The sequence below is a fragment of the Rhynchophorus ferrugineus genome, unplaced genomic scaffold (genome assembly GCF_030347505.1).
Source record: "Rhynchophorus ferrugineus isolate W39M unplaced genomic scaffold, kcgeb_rfMv2 rfM3, whole genome shotgun sequence".
Classification (NCBI taxonomy): domain Eukaryota; kingdom Metazoa; phylum Arthropoda; class Insecta; order Coleoptera; family Curculionidae; genus Rhynchophorus; species Rhynchophorus ferrugineus.
The window spans coordinates 50,817,282-50,836,971 of record NW_027472582.1 but is presented as its reverse complement, the minus strand read 5'-3'; the positions used below and the strand labels follow the sequence as shown (position 1 = coordinate 50,836,971).

Genomic DNA, 19,690 nt, shown 5'->3' with positions numbered 1-19,690 from the left:
TATATTAACTGTATACTGACCTTTAGTGGTTTCCTCTTTCACCCTGTCTTGGTAATCATCAACATTGAATTAAAAATCAACATTCATAAGGTTTTACTCAATCACTGTCACTTTCAGAAACACTAGTCAAGTGAATAACTAAGCTGTTTATGTCCAATCTATCAAGAGCTTGCTCAAGGCTCTACAATTGGTCAATTTCTTCTTCAATGAGTCTGATCAAGCTCACACAAACTGAAAGTGCTATTTTCAACAATGCTTCTTTCCATAAATCCAGACAGTTCTGGTTTGAATATCCTCCTCGATCTGAATATCTATTGTAGTAATTCTTTGCAATACCCCATATCAACTCAATTGGATTAAAAATGCTGTAATAGGGAGGAAGACGTAATACTCTGTGGCCATAACATTCAGTAATCTGGTCTAATATGTATCTTTCTCAGGCTTATTTCCAGAAAAGTAAATTACATAAAATTTGAACAATTTGAAATAGTTTTTTAATTCTTTACCATTCTTTAACATGATTTCCTCGAAACATATTTTATGTACTAGTAATTCCTTAATTGCAGCCTTTGTTGATGAACTTGTTGGGATTTTCTGCACCAGTATATATATATATATATATATATATATATATATATATATATATATATATATATATGGTAAATATGGCGCATTGTACATAACAATAACTGATGGTTCCTCCAAGTTTTTTAAAAGCTGATTTTGAAACTACTGCAAAGACAAGTTATGGTTCATTTCTTCATGGTAGTCACCCTTGGACTTAGAGAAACACTAATTCTGCACCAGGAAATAAAACCATTACTGTTTCCAGCATGAAAAACTATATATCTACAATGAATAAATGTTATGACTAACATAACCTAATCGAAGGTTATTACATTTATATTAGACAGACACATATTGACACTCGTGTCACTGCTATTTTGAATTGACTACAGATAATCATTAGAAATATATTCCTAAACATCAGTATAAACACAAAAAGTTAATTTTCAGGCATTTATTCCAGTTCGTTAGTTCTAGCCGCACATTGAATTTTAAAAATTTCATAATAATAAAATATTTCAAATAAATTGATAGCATCGAATTTGATTATAAGGAAATGTTGGCTCTTTGTGGTTCTTTATGCCTATATCTCCTCGGAAAAAACGATTATTCCTTTCGTCTGTATCGTTCGTATTGCCCGAAACGCAATATGGGCCCCCCTCTTCCAGTCGACCGAAGTCCGGAAACGAGTCAGGTGTTGCCTTGGTCGTTGATGTCACTAATTCGCCATTGGGCCCCCCAAGTGAACATAATACCTTTTCGTTATTTCTGCATCGGTGGGGTTTTAATTAAAACCGCAACAATCTTGAAACGTATCCCGTTTCGTTTGATTAAGAAGGGACTGTTCTTTATTTACAAGGGAAGTGTTAGAAGTATCAGTCACAAAGCTAAATTAAAATTCATATTCACGAGTGTTGTCCTACTAATATTGTACCGTAGATTCACAATTATTTAATTAACCCAGTTGAGTCCTAAATTCATATACGAGGCCTAACAACGACATCAAAGATACTGATGTTACAGTAAAATATAATCAACTGCAAATAACATATGAGCTGAGAACTTCTGGGCATAACAAAGAAAACGCTATTTTTTTGTTCAAAATTGACTTTGTGCATCAACGTAATCTCCATGAAGAGCTACACAGTCATTCCAGCGCCACTCTAACATTTCAATACCACTTTTGTCAGATGACGATCGTTTTGATTCCGGAGTGAAGTGATGGATCCACGTTTTGTCCATCGTCAAATATCGATACAAAAATTCCTGTTTGCTACTTTTAAACATGATCAAAAACTGCTTAGAATCATCAACATGTTTTTGTTTTTGGTCCACAACTTACTTTGAACAGAGCTTTCTCATAATTAAATGCTCATGCAATATAAAACCAACACGTTCTTTTGATACCCTTATAATGTTATCTAACTCGCCCAGCGTCACTTTTCGATATATCAAAACGATTTTGTGGATTTTTTTATGCTTTCTGGTGTAAGCATCTCATCTGGACGTGCACACACAGTGCACAGCGTTCTGCATCATCAGTGTCTCTACGACCACGTTGGAACGTTTTAGTGGGCTCCTTATAACACTTTCAAAGCCATTGCTTCGCTTGAACAGTATTTTTTCTCATCAAGATGTAATGTAAAATTAATACATGAAATTGTTTTAGATCTCTTGTTTTGAAAATAACAAAAGTAGTGTCACTCTTAAGACAATAACTTCCACACTTATGAGCAGAATATTATGAAATTTTACCACCTTTCTTTTAAAGGTTAGTACTAACTGAAAAAGTGGTGAAAGCAACAAAACTAGCCCCATCTATGTGTTAGGTCCGGGATTGTAATTTTATTTGGAATTTCGGATCCAGTGAAGATTCGAGTGTAATGAGATGTAATAGTTCCACGGGTAGTAGTTACAAGTTATGTGGATCAGTGTATGCTCGAAATATTAATTGAAATTAAAGTTTGTTTTGATAGTTTAAATGAAATGATTCGAAAGATGGTATCGTCACTAGTTAGACATTCAGGTCATAAAACAATATTTTTCACAGATGGTAAATTATCTTATGAACAGTTTCAGCATCAATTCCTTGGGAACCACTTATAGAGCATATACGATATTAGGATTTATCTTGAATTTACTAAAGTGTCTTAAATATCACAGTTATTTAACACTTTTTTATATCTATTATATTATATTCTGACCATCTCAATTATATATTTACAAAAATGTTTAGTAGCGTTTTCCCACATAATAAATATAATAAAGTAAAAACCTTGTCTCCCAACAAAATGTTCTCTTGGTCACCGCCTGTCTTCTTCTGGTTACCGAGTCATAAGTGCGTACCGAAAACTGAATTGTCTGATAATCTCGCCCATGATGCTATAGTCAACTAGTCACAAATATATTAAATAAGATATTTTGCCGTCTATATTTTATAAGGTACAGATGCTGGTGAAGCTTGATTGACATCTGGTGGAAGGAAATAACAAGATCTATTTTCTCCTGTTGTCACTCTGGAAATAAGATACATATTACATACATATTAGGTGATAAAAAGAAGTAGTTATTGCCTCCTGAGGAATTTTAAAATATTTAATAGAACAAATATACATTAGGTGAGAAAAAGAAGCAATTATAGCTTCTGGAAGTAAATCAAAATATTTAATAGAACATTTAAATAACATTCTCAAAGTTAACTTTAAACAACTATCAACAAATAAATATGCACCTTTTCTGTGCGTATGTGTACATTTTGTCAATATACAATCTGTCAAGGAGATAATAGTTTTTTAATTACCATTATTATTTATTTTTTAATCTAGTAAATTAACACTAATATGCTTTTTGTTTTCTTCTAATTTGCTACGGTTTTAAAATTACATAACTCTTATTCTAAAAGACAAACATTTTCTAACATCTATGCCACTGTTTTTAATGTGTATTTAGATTGACTAATAACAATATTACTTTTTATTACCTCATTATAATCATATAATTTTTCTGTCCTTAATCTTCTGACTAAGCCATTATTATCTATGAGCTGAAGACCTTAAATATTGATGTGCTGATGAAGCCTCCATTCATGTCTTTGGGCATAATTCTTAATGTAATATTTCGGTCGATTCAGTGTGTTATCTCGAATGACTAGTGCAGTAATGAACTGCAAATATAGCAACAGTGTTTTCATTGAATGTATGCAAGTCCTCAATATACAGCAGCTAAAGGACTAGCCCCAACACACATCCCTGTGACACAGCTGCAGTATCAGTATCGGTCAATCATATATGACTATGAAATATTTGAATATTGGTCAGGAAATTCTAATTCTATGCTTTGAACCTCATGTCAAACTATCGAGAGCTTGAGCAACATCTAAAAATATGAATATTGCTAAACAAGTTTTATTTCCTTTATTGATTTCCTTATGAATCTGTGATTCTATGAGCCTTAACATTCGTTGAATGTTGTTTCCCAAAAGCGTATTGGCGATCCGATAAGACGTTTTTTCTAAAGTAACTGGTTTTAATCGCGAACTAACAGGTCAACTGAAAAGCCCCCGGACTGACACACAGATGGCGCTACTACAACTCAATCCATAAGTTTTTAGTTAGCTTAAAATCCCTTATACTCTTAAACATGCGTGTACCAATTTAAGAGCTGTCATTAGTTTGTGAATTATAGCATTTCGAGTGAAGCAACTTTTGTTATTGTAAAAAATTTTATAAAAAGGAATTTCGCGTGTTGATAAAATATTTCATTTTGAAGGAAAAAAATACAGTTGAAACAAGAATTTGGCTTGATGCCGAGTTTTCGGACACTGCCCCAGGAAAATCAACCATCAAGGATTGGTATGCTAAGTTTAGGCGTGGTGAAATGAGTACCGAACACGATGAACGCAGTGGACGCCCAAAAAAGGTTGTTAGCGACGAAAACATCCAGAATATTATATTGAATGGCCGTACTTTGAAATTTAATGGAATTGCAGACACTCTGAAGATATCAACTGAACCTGGAAACATTTTATTCCCGAATATTTGGGTATGAGAAAGCTCTGTGCAAAGTGGTTGTCGTTTTGAGCTCACTTTTGGCCAAAAACAACGACGAGTTTATGATTCGGAACATTGTTTAAAGATGATCAAGCGTAATAAACCCGAGTTTTTGCATCGATATGTGATAACAGATGAAACATGTCTCCATCATTTCACTCTCAGTTCCAATCGACAGTCATCCAAATGTACTGCTCACGATGACCGGCAAAAAGCAGTCGGCTGGCAAGGTTATAGCGTCTGTATCTTGGGATGCGCATGGACTAGTTTTCATTGACTACCTTGGAAAAGGAAGGACCATCAACAACGACTGTTATATAGCGTTATTGGGCCGTTTGAAGGACGAAATCGCCGAAAAAGAATTTGAAGAAAAAGAAAGTGCTGCTTCACCAAGACAATGTACCGTGTCACAAGTCAGTGAAAACGATGAGAAAATCCATGAATTGGGCTTCGAATTGCTTGCTCATCTACCGTATTCTCCAGATCTGCCCCCCAGGAAATATTTCCTGTTCCCAGATCTCAAAAAATGCCCGCTGGGAAGAAATTTTCGTCGAAAGAAAAGGTGATCGCCGAAACTGAGGCGTATTTTGAAGCAAAGGACAAATCGGACTACAAAAATGGTATCGAAAAGTTGGAGGGTGGCTATAATCAACTATGGTAGGCCGGGGACTTTCGGTATATATATATATATATATATATATATATATATATATATATATATATATATATATATATATAACTAAAAACATATAATTACTAAAAACTAAATTTTTGGTTATCTAAACTTAGGATCAAGCAGTACGATATATGACATTCTGGAATATTGTATTAAAATATGAAAAACGCCACCTCAAGAGCGAGACAGTTGGTTTTTCTCCAAGAAAAAGATAAAAATAACGTAATGGACTAGGTATTGTGCATGTTCTCGGCATATTTTACGTTTGAATTTCAAAAGTTTTCCGTTTTTTTACGCGTTCACATCATTACATTGTTGTCGGAAGAAAATTTTTCCTTTCTATAAAATAAGCGTAACAACGCGGGTAAAGAAAAAGTCCATAAAAAGTATAATTTAAACACAATGTTACCATCTAAAATAAATTTGGTGAAAATTCTGCCAAGTTTCGCGAAGTGTCTGCGAAGTTTCGGGAACTTTTTCCGAATCAGGAAGAAGATGAAATTAGGCGACATTTAAAAAAGTTAAAATTCGATTATTGGCGAAGTAAATCATCCTGGAACTCATTCCATCGTCAACGCCGATTTTTTATCGTCCATTGAAATATATTTCAGTTTACCTTATTCTTTAGTTCCGTATATTTATTCTTTCATTTGTATTTATTATGAAAATATAAAACAAAATTTATATAACCAATATTAAGTGCTTTTCGAACCAAAAAGATATTTTCAAAAGAAGCAAAATAATTCTGCATTCATCCTTACTATTTATTTATTAGTTCTATTATTAATCGAGCATCATTCTGAAATGTGATATGTCTCAAAATATCACAACAATCTGGCGATTAGATTACAGAGATTTAAGCGAAACGAAACGTTCTTTCACTGACTAAATGTAGAATCCAAATAGAAAAATTATTTTTTGCGGAAGAGATAAAAAACAACAAAATAGAATCGAATTAGGCCTAAGAGTATTGTAATATGAAGAATTTATTCTAACAAATATATCACTAGTTATCTACAACAGTAACCAGTCATATGGTTTAAACCATGTAAATATATGGAAACTTAGTACTTTTTATGAGGAATTATCATTTATGTGAATTGTAAAAATTACATATTGACTCAACTGTCTACTATATTGTAATTAATTTGTTTGCAGTTCTTAATTTTATTTATGAGTTCACCTCAAATATATGTTGCTATAATTGGAATGGATAAAAATATCGAATAAAGAATGTTTCTTAAATATTAAATTGCAAGTACTTTTTGAATTACATATTCACTTATATATAAGTGATACAGTACACAAGATATAGTGCATCTCTCAGGTGTGCCAGATGCTGAGGTGTAAAGATGTTTTAACAGAAACTAAAATCCAGGTAAAAAAAATGGAGGCGCTTCGCCCTATGGCGCCACTATCGCAAGAGAAATTCACTATCGGCTACTATCAAATTTCAGTCGAATCGAAATCGTAGTTTTGTTTTCACCACGTGCGGAACGGGGCAATGAAATCAAAGAGCGCTTGGACGCAGGGTACGGGGACCCTTCTAATTCGATGGTGACCGTCAAAAATTGGTATAACGAGTTTCAACGTGATCGCACGTCGAATCTGGATGAGCCACCCCCAGGTGCCCCGAAGTCAACTACCAAGGAGGATAACATGATAAAAATCCACGATTAAAAACGTGCGAGAGATTTGAGACAGTAGGCATCTGAAAAGACCGCGTGAGTCATATCCTGCAAGAAGCACAACCGTGAGACCACTTCAGAGCATTATTTAATGCTGTTTAAGTTCATTAAGAAGGGGTTTCTGCGAAACATGGATCCACTGATACACACGAAAGATCAAGGGATAGCCGAAACAATAGTCTTCGCCCGGCGAAAGTGCTTCAAGGAAGACGAAAATTGTCCTATCGGCCGGAATATGATGGATCGGTAGTGGACACCGTTTGCTGAAATTCATAAAGTGTGAAATACATCGACTACCTAGAAAAGGGTAAAAGAGTCGCAGGGCTGTGCAAATGCCGAATTATCGGTCTAACTGGACGCTTATTTGCAGAAAAACGACACCATTTGGTAAAGAAAAAAATGGTCCTTCACCATGACAACGCACCGGCTCATACCTCCGCATTTGCTACGGCCAAAATGGTCGAATTGGGCTACGAACTGCCGCCCTCTCTACTGTATTCTTCAGACTTGCCGGCCTGTGACTTTTTTTTTGCTTCCGAACTTGAGAGCATCACTCGTCGGGCAGAAATTTGAGTCGAATGATGAGGTCATCGTCTCCACGGAGGCCCATTTTGTATCGAGATCTGGAAACGAAAACCTACTTTTCCAACGGTTTAAAAAAGTTGCAGCATTGTTAGGTTACGTGTATAGAGATCGCCACCTTTCCAAAATATTTGACGCAGTTGGTATACTTTTTGAACGTATTTATTTAACCGGAATTAAATTAAATATTGCGATAAGAAGACAGGTTAATGTTGCGTTGGCTACAGTTCAGCAAGTATTCAACGCATTCCCTAGTACAGTTAAGTGGAGCTCAGGAAAAAGTATCGCAGTTGAAGCTGTGTGTCACAAAAAATGTACACCACAACATCACAGTCCAGGGCCACCAGAAGCGTACAAAATTAATGTAAACTCACATAGTCTACTAGAAATTCACCAACAGGCCAACAAACTTTGATATTACTGCCTTTCGTTGCAACACTTCAAACATAAAATTGAAAATACTTCAAAGTTAATAATAAATTATTATATGATTTAGAATTAGTTTAAATTTCTTATATAACAATTATTATTATTTTCTTATATAATAATTAGATTAGAATTTGTAGAGAAAGAGAATTTGTAGAGAACCTATATAGGAAAATCCTAAATTAATAGGAAACACAAAAGTGAATTTATAGAGAAAAGTGAAGCCGGTTCCGGAAAATGCAATTAAAAATTTTTGGACACATAGCTTACATTAATAGAACAATAAAATTCAACTTATAATCAATAGCCAATATAATTATATTATTATAATTAATATAATCAAAAGAAAAAAAATCCGACTTGGTGGCGCAGTGGTAAAGGCGATAGGACGGTCCTCCTACAGTTGCAATAGCCGCGAGTTCAAATCCTGCTGGTCATGGTCGTAAATTTATGTTTGTGATTGTTTAAAATTTGTGATAGTACTCTGCATCTGTTGTGAGTCAAACCCCCTACCTGCGCATGTGAGATTAAAGCAATAACCACTGCACCATAAAAAAAATTGCCTGTTGGATATGTACAACCTCTCATATGATATGATAGGTGCTTTAAAAGTAAACGTGAATAACATTACACCCAATATCTGATTGTTTGATAAAAAAATATGTGAAAATTTAATACGTGCCTTTGAAATTTGAGGGTTTCCCTCGATTTCCCCCCTTTCCACCATCAGACTTGGTTTCAATAGGACCACCTCGGAAGTTTTCCGAATAAAAAAGTATTTTAAATATCGGTCCATAATTCACATACAAATCGGCAAACGTACATTAACAAAATATATACAATCAAACATAGAACTTCCTTATTTTTTGAAGTCGGTTAAAAATAATATTTATTATAAGACTAATATATTTCATTTTTCTAAATCAGAAAGTCGATAACATTAAAAGTCATTAAAACTCGATTTTCAGTTAAATATATTGTTCTGATTTCCTTTTCGTTTTCGACGTTGATATCTATAAGCTTTATTAAAATGTATTTTGCTATTTTCCCGTTACCCGTTATCGCCGTTTCATCTGTACATTATTTTTAAAAATCTTACTGAATTTAAGCTGCGCTGAATGAATCATATTATAATTAATTGTGCACAAGCGCAAACAACATTTTTTCATATATTTTTTTTTATATTTGAATTTGTATATATCTTCATATTTGAAGAATTGTGAGCTGACAAATCAACATTTCTACGAATTTTTACTATAAATATTAGATTCAAAAAAATTTATTGGGATTCAGATAATGTGAGAAAAATGGAAAAAATTATATATATTAAATAAATATTTAATATAAATGTTAAAATTTCCATCTAACCAATTTTCTAATAAATTCGTGTATATGAAAAATAAAATATTGTTTCCTAATTGGAACATTACAACATGGTAATGCAACATAGTAATACTAGATACTAATACTGGGAATACTAGTAATGCTCGATATATTTTAAATCAGATTTGCTTAGGTAAAAATATAGTAAATCATAGGTTGGGGTTTATGTCCGTCTGTCGACTAAATTTAAGTGTAGAAATTATACTTTATAAATAGCGCTATTAATGCATTTATTTTTGTTAAAAATATTACACTTTATTTTTAAACCTGATCAGATTTTTTTGAATCTATTTGACTATGCTATATATTCAGATCGGAGCTTCTTTTCTTTGTTTTGTTTGTCACCATTTTCTATTCTGCTGCATGTAGTACTAAATCCTTAAAATAATTCTACTTCTTAGATTAGTATTCTGCATCCGTCCATATCTCTATCAAATTTTCCTATAAATATTTCTGCATATCCTTTATTTAAGAGTTCGTATATTAGCTTTTATTTTGTTATCCTTTACTAATATGTATCTTAGTAGACTTTTTGTCTGGTACCTTTTCAGTGTCTCCTCTTATCGCCACTACTATAGCAATGTTAAATTCTATTTTCTAATTTCTCCACCAAATCTTACTCCTTTGTCAATTGCCAGTCCCTTGTTTTCTTTTTCTACCAATAGTAATCCCTTGGCAAATGTTCGTTTCTACTTTTTACTTTTGTTTTGTGTTAATCGATTCAAGGACTTTTGATGTTTTATGACAAATATTGTTGATTTTGATACGGGTTTTACTGGTAAATGATTTCATTTCAGCGAATCATTCAAACCCTCCGTAACCAGTTAAAGCTAAATGTACTGATAATGTTATTTGATACTTTGATGTTTGAGTTTCTTGTTTGTTACTTTTATTTGATCCTTTATATTAAATTTTCGTTTAAGTTGTGTTATGGAGGAAGAGATGCAGCAATAGAACGAGTTTTTCCCAACCGCTTGCGTATATTTAAAGCGCAGTTCAAGATACATTCGATTCTATTCCATTGTGATTCAAATTTTTTCGACAAACTTTCATAAAGACGACGCCAGAACGGACCTTTCGCCGTGGACATTTCGCGAAATTCCGACGACAATAGACGTTTCATAATTGTAAGTTTGCGTTAGCATGAAAACGACCGGGAAATGGCGGAACATTGGGAAGTCGCGGCCCGTTCCGCCGGACCGGAAAAGTTTCCAAGAAAACAGAAAACAAATTCGTTTTAATAAATCGCCGCCGTTCGAATGCATGCAACCAATACGGAGATACTAAAGTTTGTGGAAAATTACATTAGCTTGGTTCCTCGGGCCTTTTTATTCGTGTTTATGCGGCAGATCCGAACCTGCATAACCTTTAATCATTCGAAAGCCGGCAGATTAGCTCCGTCGTCCTTTTGGTTATTTTACCGGCTCTAATTGGACTGGGGCTAACATATATTCGCATAATGGCCCAATTAGATAGCGGATTTAAATTGAATACTAATAAGGGTGTGTCCCTTCGATTTCCTCATAATTTGAATAAAAATTATATACAAACAACAATAAAGGTTTCATAAATTAAACACGAGGAAAATGCTTAGTAAAAATTTAAATACAATTTTGTACACAACTGTACATTATGGTTGACTACACGGCTCGAAGGACCATGTTAAAACTGTTTTCAAATTTATCTATAAATTTAAAGCTATGCAATCTTATAATTTTATTAGTACTTGAAGTACTCTCTGATCATTTTCTTCCCTTTGAAATAGAATGTATTGATAAAAATTGGTGCAATATACATTAACCAATACATTTTCTATGATATTCCATCATTTTTGCATATTTCTGGCAGCATAGCGGTATATCGTTGAAAGAACAATGTTGATTTAGCAGCAACCCAATTGTCGATCTAGTTTTGTACTTCTTCAGCATCTTAGAACAATGTGCGAAGCCATATTGCATCGATATAGACAAATGGTAACCAGAAGGCACTATATCTGGTGAGTAAGCTACCCGAGTATTGTTATACCAGATAATGACTTTACATCTATTACTCGCTATGCTAATCTATTAACATATGCAACAGTACGTTCTACAGTTTGTTCAACTGACAGTTTCATTCGGTTCTAGTGGCTCGTAGCACTCCTTGTTGATCCCACCATATTCACACCAAAAATTTATTGAAATAAGGATCCGCTTTACATTTGAGACTGTTGAAGTAGATTCACTTTTCATCTTCAGTCACGATAGAAAGTCAGAAACGGATTGAGATATGAAATGACATTTTTGGTCATTTCATGTCGTAGCAATTTTGCCTCGTTTTGGATAATCTATGTCGCATGTAAACCTGTAGATATAATTAATTCATAAACTGCTAAGCCGTCTTGTTGGAGTTTCGAAATGAACAATGAAATTATCAAATGTCGAAACTGCAATTTTGTGATTAGCAATTTGGCGATTTGCATAAAGTAAATAACTCACTAATACCAAATCGAAAACTTTTTTTATAGGTAAATGTGAAAACCCGATGAATTATATAGCTCTTTTCGCATTTTATATATTGCAAATTTGTATTATATATTGCTGATCAAAATACATGCAGACAACTTATACTATATAGGAATCTACAGTTACTATTCATTTCAATTTCATATAAAATAAGTATATGTTCTTGATAACGTAACTTCAGTTAAAACTCATAGTGTTTATAGTAATGCAATATGCCCGTTTCTTCTTGTGGCTGATGATATTGCCCTAAAAATTTTATAATTTTATTTTTTTTTATCTCACTAACAAAATGGCTTCTATAAAATGAGCAATAACAAAGGTAGTATATGGCTAGTAATTAGGTTTTAAGGCTTCTGAATGCGTGAAATGAGAATATTATACTTTTAGTAATTTTAAGAAATTTAAAGTTTTTGGGATTTGGGATTCAGTTGAATTGAGTTGATTAAGAATTCCTAAAAAATTTTTCACATATTCTGATAGATGTGGTTGGCTATTATTGTGTATATATTTTTCATAGGAACAATGTTGAATTCAAATTGTTTTAGAACCCTTTTTTTCAAATTCAAATTCAAGCTCAAGTCGGTGACTAAAATACCAAGGAGCACTCTCGTTTGAAATTAGCTGGTAACTCCGAATATTATTTTACAACTCAGAAATATATATGTGTTTAGCAATTTCTAAAAGTCTAATACAACCCTAACAACACTGCTCTGACATGATGGAGGTTTCAGATGGTTTATAACATAAATTACATTAGCATCTATTGAAATTATATCAAACTCAATTAACAATTCCAATAATAAAATAATTTGCAGGTATATGAAGTTTCAGATAAAATATTTAGTTTAATTAATAGCGTTTGTTTCATTCATTTTATTTTATAAAAGAAAACAATTAAAATTCTATATTTTATTTTCTGTCTTAATTGTTCTATATTCTTATACTTTTCTTATATATTATTTCTTATACTATACCTATATATACTTTATATTATATGGAGTTGTATAAAAAGGTTGCGTTGGTGCTACACTGAATATTAGTACGGGCAGAGTCACTAAAATATCTCAACAAATAAAAAACAATATAACCTTAAATTCACCAAAAAGAAACCGTGTTTATGCGAAACAGGTGTCGAATCAAGGCTTGTTAGCTGTATCAGAGATCAAATATACGAAATATAAAAAACAGTAAGTGTTTTCACAATCGAAACATAATTTAATACAATTATTTTAGAGAAAATAGTTAGACTGAAAAGTCTCCATAAAAAGCCAAAACATAAACATAGCTACTTGAGGGATGTAGAACATTACTTCATACACTGTTGGGTAATATAGGATTTAAGTGGTGTAAAGATAACCCACGAAGGGGTTTAATGAAACTTCCAGAGTTTCTTTTAAAATAATACCATTTTTAAAAACTTATAACAAAATCAAGGAAGAATTATTATATCAATTTATATATTTAAATAAGACATAAATATTTCAGAATGGTATGTTGGGTCGCTCATGGCAAGATGTTAATAAATATAGGGTAAAGACAACAAACGTTGATGGGAAAAGGTAAACGTTGGAATAACTATCGATTAGGTTTTGTTAGTCAACATTTATTAATTATTCATTGCTAACATATAATTGTTCATGCTGAACACAGGAATGCTTTCATTCCTGGTGCAGAATTAGTGTTTTGCTCTAAGTCCAATGGTGACTTGTATGGAGAAATGCGCCATAATTTGTTTATACAGTAGTTGGAAGTCAGTTTTTAAAGAACTTAGAGGAACCATCAGCTATTGTTATGTACAATGCACCATATCTCCATATAGATAGTACACTGGTGCATCAACAAAGGCTGCAATTAAGGAATGACTTAAAGTACATAAAATAAGTTTCGAGGAAATCATGTTAAAGAATGAACTATTTCAAATTGTTACTCCGTAAATATATGTGAAATATTTAATTGTGCACTTTATGTAATTTACTTTTTGAGAAATAAGCATGAGAAAATATTCATGGTAGATCAGATTACTTAACTTTATGGCCACAGAGTATTATGTCTTCCTCGCTTTCACGGCATATTCAATACAGTTGAGTTGATATGGGGTATTGCATTCAGGTCGAGAAGCATATTCAAACCAGAACCGTCTGGACTAATGGAAAGAGGCATTGTCGCAAATAACACCTTCGTTTTGTGCGAGCTCGATTAGGCACATTGAAGAAGAATATAACTAAACTTGACAAATGGTAGAATTTTGAGCAAGTCTTTGATAGATTGGAAATAAACATCTTAGTTTTTAACTTGATTACTGTTTCTGAAAGTGACAGTGATTGAATAAAACTTAATGAATCTTGGTTTATGATTCAATGCTGACAATTACCAAGACAGGGTGATGAAATAGGAAACAACTAAAGATCAGTATACAACAAATAAATTTTAATTGTAGGTAATTGTATTATAGAGTGTGAATGCTTTACGAGTATGTATGTTATTGTTCAAAATATACATGAACATTTGGTTTGCATGTATATGAGGAGAGAAATAATACTAACTCTTTTGCAGATATGGCAAATGCATTAAGGAGAATGCAGCGATTAAATGCAGTTTTATCAAGAAAGATGTATACAGGCAGTAACAGGACAAACTAAAGAGAATATATACTAATATCATAATGACTTTACAAGGATACATTGCATCGAAAGAAACAAGAACTAAGCGTAAAATATAAATATGCTACACTACCTATGCTAGTGTGGAAAAAAATTCAATGTATGTATAATAAAACAACTCTAACCTATAAATTATTGTGGCTGTGTAATTAATTGTAGTTTTAAGTTCTTCGATAATATATGCCTTAGATTTACTAAAATAAACTATAATACATAACATTTTTGTTTCATTATTTTATTTTATTATATTTTTGTTACATTATTACATTAAAATTTTTTATACGTCAGAGCCAAAATGTACTAAAACTCACAGTTGCTGCGGCAACATTGCAACATTTTGACAGGTCTCCCGTGTCACTACCGTTTTGAATAAACTATATATTCTGCTTGTGGCCACTAATATATGTATCTTAGCGCAAATATTTTATGTTTATAGTTTCATAGTGTAAATGAAGCACAAATGAGACCTGAACTAATACTTCGGGTGTGGTCGAACTTTAAAACACAGGGGCCTCATGTAAAAGACCAAATAATATAAAAGTGCTTTTTATCAAGTCTATAAAATAATTAAGCTTAATGAAGATGTTCTCATTTTCTTTATCATAAATAGGTTATTTTAAACTTCCCGAACTAGACAAACATTAGTTCTATAATAAATTTTTTAATTATTATGACTTTACTAAAAAACATCTAAATTTTAACGACATATCTTTTCACGTTAAAAAAGCAATATTTTCGATACAATTTGCAATAAATAATAAAAAGTCCTAAAAGTGCGCTAAGAGTAACAAAAATTTTTACGGCTACATTTTTATTAAATGTCGTATTAAAATTCTCCCAATAAATTACGAACTTTATATTTGCTTTTGGTCCGATAAGGTTCCATCCTTTTTCACCTCGCTCCCTCCTTCTTTCTCCCGCGATCCTTCTTCATGGTGTAACGAAAAAATTACGTAATAAAAGCGAACTCACCTCTGGCAGGAATTGGATCTTTAACGTTGGTGAAGGTGACGTCGGTATCCTGCTGATATAAATCTCTAATTTGGGCGACGCATTTTAAAGTCAATCGGCCATTGTGGAAATGAGACGGATATAGAATCATCTCAAGAAAGGACTCGCTCCTGAACAATTCTCTGGATGGGTGCTTCCTAGTTGAACATTTCTCGCATACCTGTAATCAAATATTTAATTAATTATATGTAAGGACTTTTTTGTTCATCAACTGTAAAATCTTCTTAATTTTATTGAGTATAATGTTAGAATATTTATTTTATTATAGGATTACTCAGTTGATATTGAAGAAGGTTAAACCGGTTCTAACACTTCTGTAGATCTTAACCTCAAACTATTTGTAACTATCAAAGTACATGATAGTGAAGTTCACCATTTGTTTTGGAAGGCAACCAAAAATGTAAATAAACTGATATTACTGATGTTGGTTATTACTTTGCTTTTCTTGTATTAATATAATTATCTAAGATATAAGGAATAGCCGAAATGGTAATATCTACACTCTGAGTGTTAAATAAAGTTTCATCTTACAGGTCAGGTCCATTGTTAGAAAATGTTCTACTTAAAAAATTGTATCCAATATATAAGAATAACAATATAATCTCAGCTTATATTGGGTTTAGAAAAAAACCTTCAACTGCAGGCCAAATTCATAGAATTACTGATATAGCTAAAAGGCTATCTGAAAAAGTAAAGGTTGTTATGCCGTTTTCGTAGATGCGGATTTTTTTTTGAAAAAGGTGGATATCAAATACTTCATTTCATTAAACTATTGATTAAATTAAGCGAGGTATTGCTGTCACTTATTAAGCGATATGCTATATAATAATTTGAAGACAAGAACAATAAGCATGCAGTATAGATATACTGCTGATGATCATGTATATAGTTAAAGAAAATGTACCAAAATTCTTTATATAACCTAGAGTAAAATTACAATATAAATATAAATGTTTTTTAAGCATATTTCATATTCCTTTAAACCTTTTAGACCATTAAATTTTTTATATCAAGTCACTATCATAAAATAAAATCATTTCACTATTGACCTATTATTTTTCTTTATATCTATTCATAGTATGTTTCACGTAACAAATATTCCTCATTGTTGCTCTCTGTTTAATTACTTCCTATACTGCATTCATTTATTGTTTGAGAGCATAATCTACAAAATAAAACCTATAAGCTCCAAATAGATTTCAACAAAAAAAAGGTTAAATTTTTTTGTTTTTGTTTTCTGAAATTTATAATTAGAATCCAGTTTTCAAAGCTTGATTATTATTGACTGGTTTTCAACCCAAAGAATGAACTAGAACTAATATAAATCCCATACCATATGTGGTTCTTTGTATGCCCTGATATTAATACCATATGCTGCATTTGGACATATAATATACAGATAGGTGGTTGTGTCAAAAAGGCAATCTGGACTTAACAGAGCAAAAGCAAGTTTTAAGAACTACTTATTTAGAAGTATCTTTAATGATATAGTGAAAATCAAAAATTGAATTTTGACTTTTTTTATAATGAAAGCTCAGAAAATCTAAGCAATTATTATTTTTGAAGTAAATGTAGCTTACATTCCTTACCTGCCTTTTATGCTTCATATTATTTTCAAAATGTTCAAGTAATTTCGCACTTAAATTCCTTCATGTGACAACATAAATTAAAAAAAAAGACTTTTGTACAAGCTACGGTAAAATACCTTAGCTAAAACAAGTTTAAACTTTTCCTCGTTTTTGTTGTAGTAAAGAATGTTCAAATCCAGTTGTCAAAGCTGGGTAATTCTTAATCACTTTTTACCATTCAACGAACTGGCGTATATCTCACATACCATCTGTTGGCCCGTGTATGCACTGATATTAATAGTCGTGGCATTTTGCCAGCTCCTCAGATTATTGGCGCTAGCAGTTAACATGGTTTGATATTTTTTCGACACAGTCCATTAGGTCCAGTCAGCAAGCATTAAACCAAATATGTTTCATATTGATTAATATTTTGATATAGAGTTTTGGTTCCTTATATATTCTCTGGTATTATTTCATACATGTACGAATCGACACTTTATTTTATTTATCATCTTAACTGAATTAAGATAACGTTAATAGAATAAAGGAACTTTAGTATTACTACTTTTATTAGTCTACGATTTTATGTTTTTAGAAAACCTATATAACATTAAACGAATTCGATGCCGTGTAAATCTTAATATTTTAATTAATATTAGCTTTGTTTATTCGACGAATAAGACAGAATCCTTCACTGTTTTATTCGCATAATGAATCTCTTTTTAATTTCCTATCATTTATAAAAAGAATTTCAGAACAAATTTAATCTTTTTTAACAAATGGTAAAAGCTTATGAACAAGTTTATTATAAAATGAATACGTCAACTCATATACCAAAACGTAGTCTCTAGATAAAAAAATTTAACAGCTACGGTACAGTCGGTCAAACAAGATATTAAAAGAGTAAAATAACTATATTCGCAACTACCTCTTTTCAATATGATCGTCAGACAATCTTCAAGACTTACAGATACTATCTCCATCCAGATCCACCTACTACTATAATACATTGAGTACAAGCGTCCATTATACATGTTACCAGCTAAGGAAGTTGGCAATCTTTAAATGCTTTAAGCACCCAAAACCATTCTTGCAGTTTTCTTCAAAATATTTTGTTTGGTAATTGATCTGGATCTTGTGGTGACATAGTTAAAATCAGTTTCAGGATTGATTCTTGTTGTTCTAAATAATTTCCTAGAAAAATTGAATCTGATAATATATAGATATCATATGCTGTTGAGCCGCTGCACTCGTTAGCGAAAGACTGGATAACTGCATAGGTTTATTGAATCTTGTTGATTTTACGAATTTTGTGTAAGGAAAATGATCTGTACTGTCCCTGGACTTTAGGAGCATCATGTATAACCAACAAGATGCGTATTCCATTCTCATATAATGATTATACAAGGCTAATTGAAATACTTGAACTAGTTGATCAATATTTTGAAGTTTTTCTGGCGCATTGCTAAGTTTCCCTACCTTATTTAAACAACGCAAAAGTGGTGTTACAGCCACTCAAACCTTTCAAGAATAGAATGTCTTCTGAAATGAGGATGTTTATTAAAACTTTTGAAGGAGTACACTTAAATTATAATATTTCCTTTGATAACTGTTATAAATTTTAATTTATTATTTTAATTATTTATTTATTTTAATTTGATAAATTTATATTTTACTCCTAGTTGATGACCTAAGCACGTCCTTTAACTTGATGCTTGGATGTGTATTTTGTCCTATTATGATAGCAGTCCTTTAACTCTATGATAAGAACATAATCAGTACCATGCTCGGCCTTTTCTGTGTGATTATAGAAGCTTTTAATTGCTTCTAAACATATAAACTTCATGATTCGGGTTTAGACCCCTTTTTACATTTTTAAAATGTAAAAATTAAAGTGTTCGATATACTTAATTGTAATAAATTTTTATCAAATACAAACAACATATAAAAATGTTTCTATTGAAAACAATAATTTTTAATGTTCGCTATTAACCCCTACGCATTATTAAATGTTGAGCTCAAAATTTCAACAATCTGTCGTAGCATTGCGTGCAGAATCTGCGATTCTTTGTTTCACATCATATACCAGATATACCGAAACATAATTACCGATTTTCTAACAGATATTACTAGACATAAATACTTATTTTATAAACGAAGTAACACAATCAAAGATTTATATATCTCTGAAAATATCAATATTTCGTGCCTGAAAACATTTGTTGAACCAATTACTTTTTCTATTTAATCAAAAGAAAAAAACTGCTGAAAGTCATCGATTATTAGTAGAAACTTACTTTGAGCTTACCCCAAATTTAGAAATATGTGAGGCGTGGCTTTCAAAATTCAAATGTGGTGGAAAAAATTTGAAGCTGCTGAGCTAAGTGGTTTTGGTTGATCGCCTATTTCAAACTCAAAAACAATTTGCAGAACCCTTAAATGCATACCAAGCCATTAGAGATCGATTACGAGCGATGGGGAAAATCCAAAGGGATGGGTGCCATGGTGGCTTCGGTAAAAATCAAAAAAATCGTCTGGGAAATGTTGCTTCAAAGGCATGACAGGAAGTCAGTTAA

The 19,690-nt window shown here is 32.0% G+C and overlaps 1 protein-coding gene across 2 annotated transcripts in view; it reads right to left on the bottom strand.

Annotated features, from left to right (window-relative positions):
- LOC143193247 (uncharacterized) overlaps positions 1 to 19,690 on the bottom strand; it is a 327,672-nt gene that overhangs the window by 6,831 nt on the left and 301,151 nt on the right. For both annotated transcript variants that reach the window (XM_076399328.1, XM_076399327.1), the window contains exon 5: positions 15,508 to 15,706. In XM_076399328.1, coding sequence (XP_076255443.1) covers positions 15,508 to 15,706 — 199 coding nt within the window. The remainder of the gene's footprint in view (positions 1 to 15,507; positions 15,707 to 19,690) is intronic.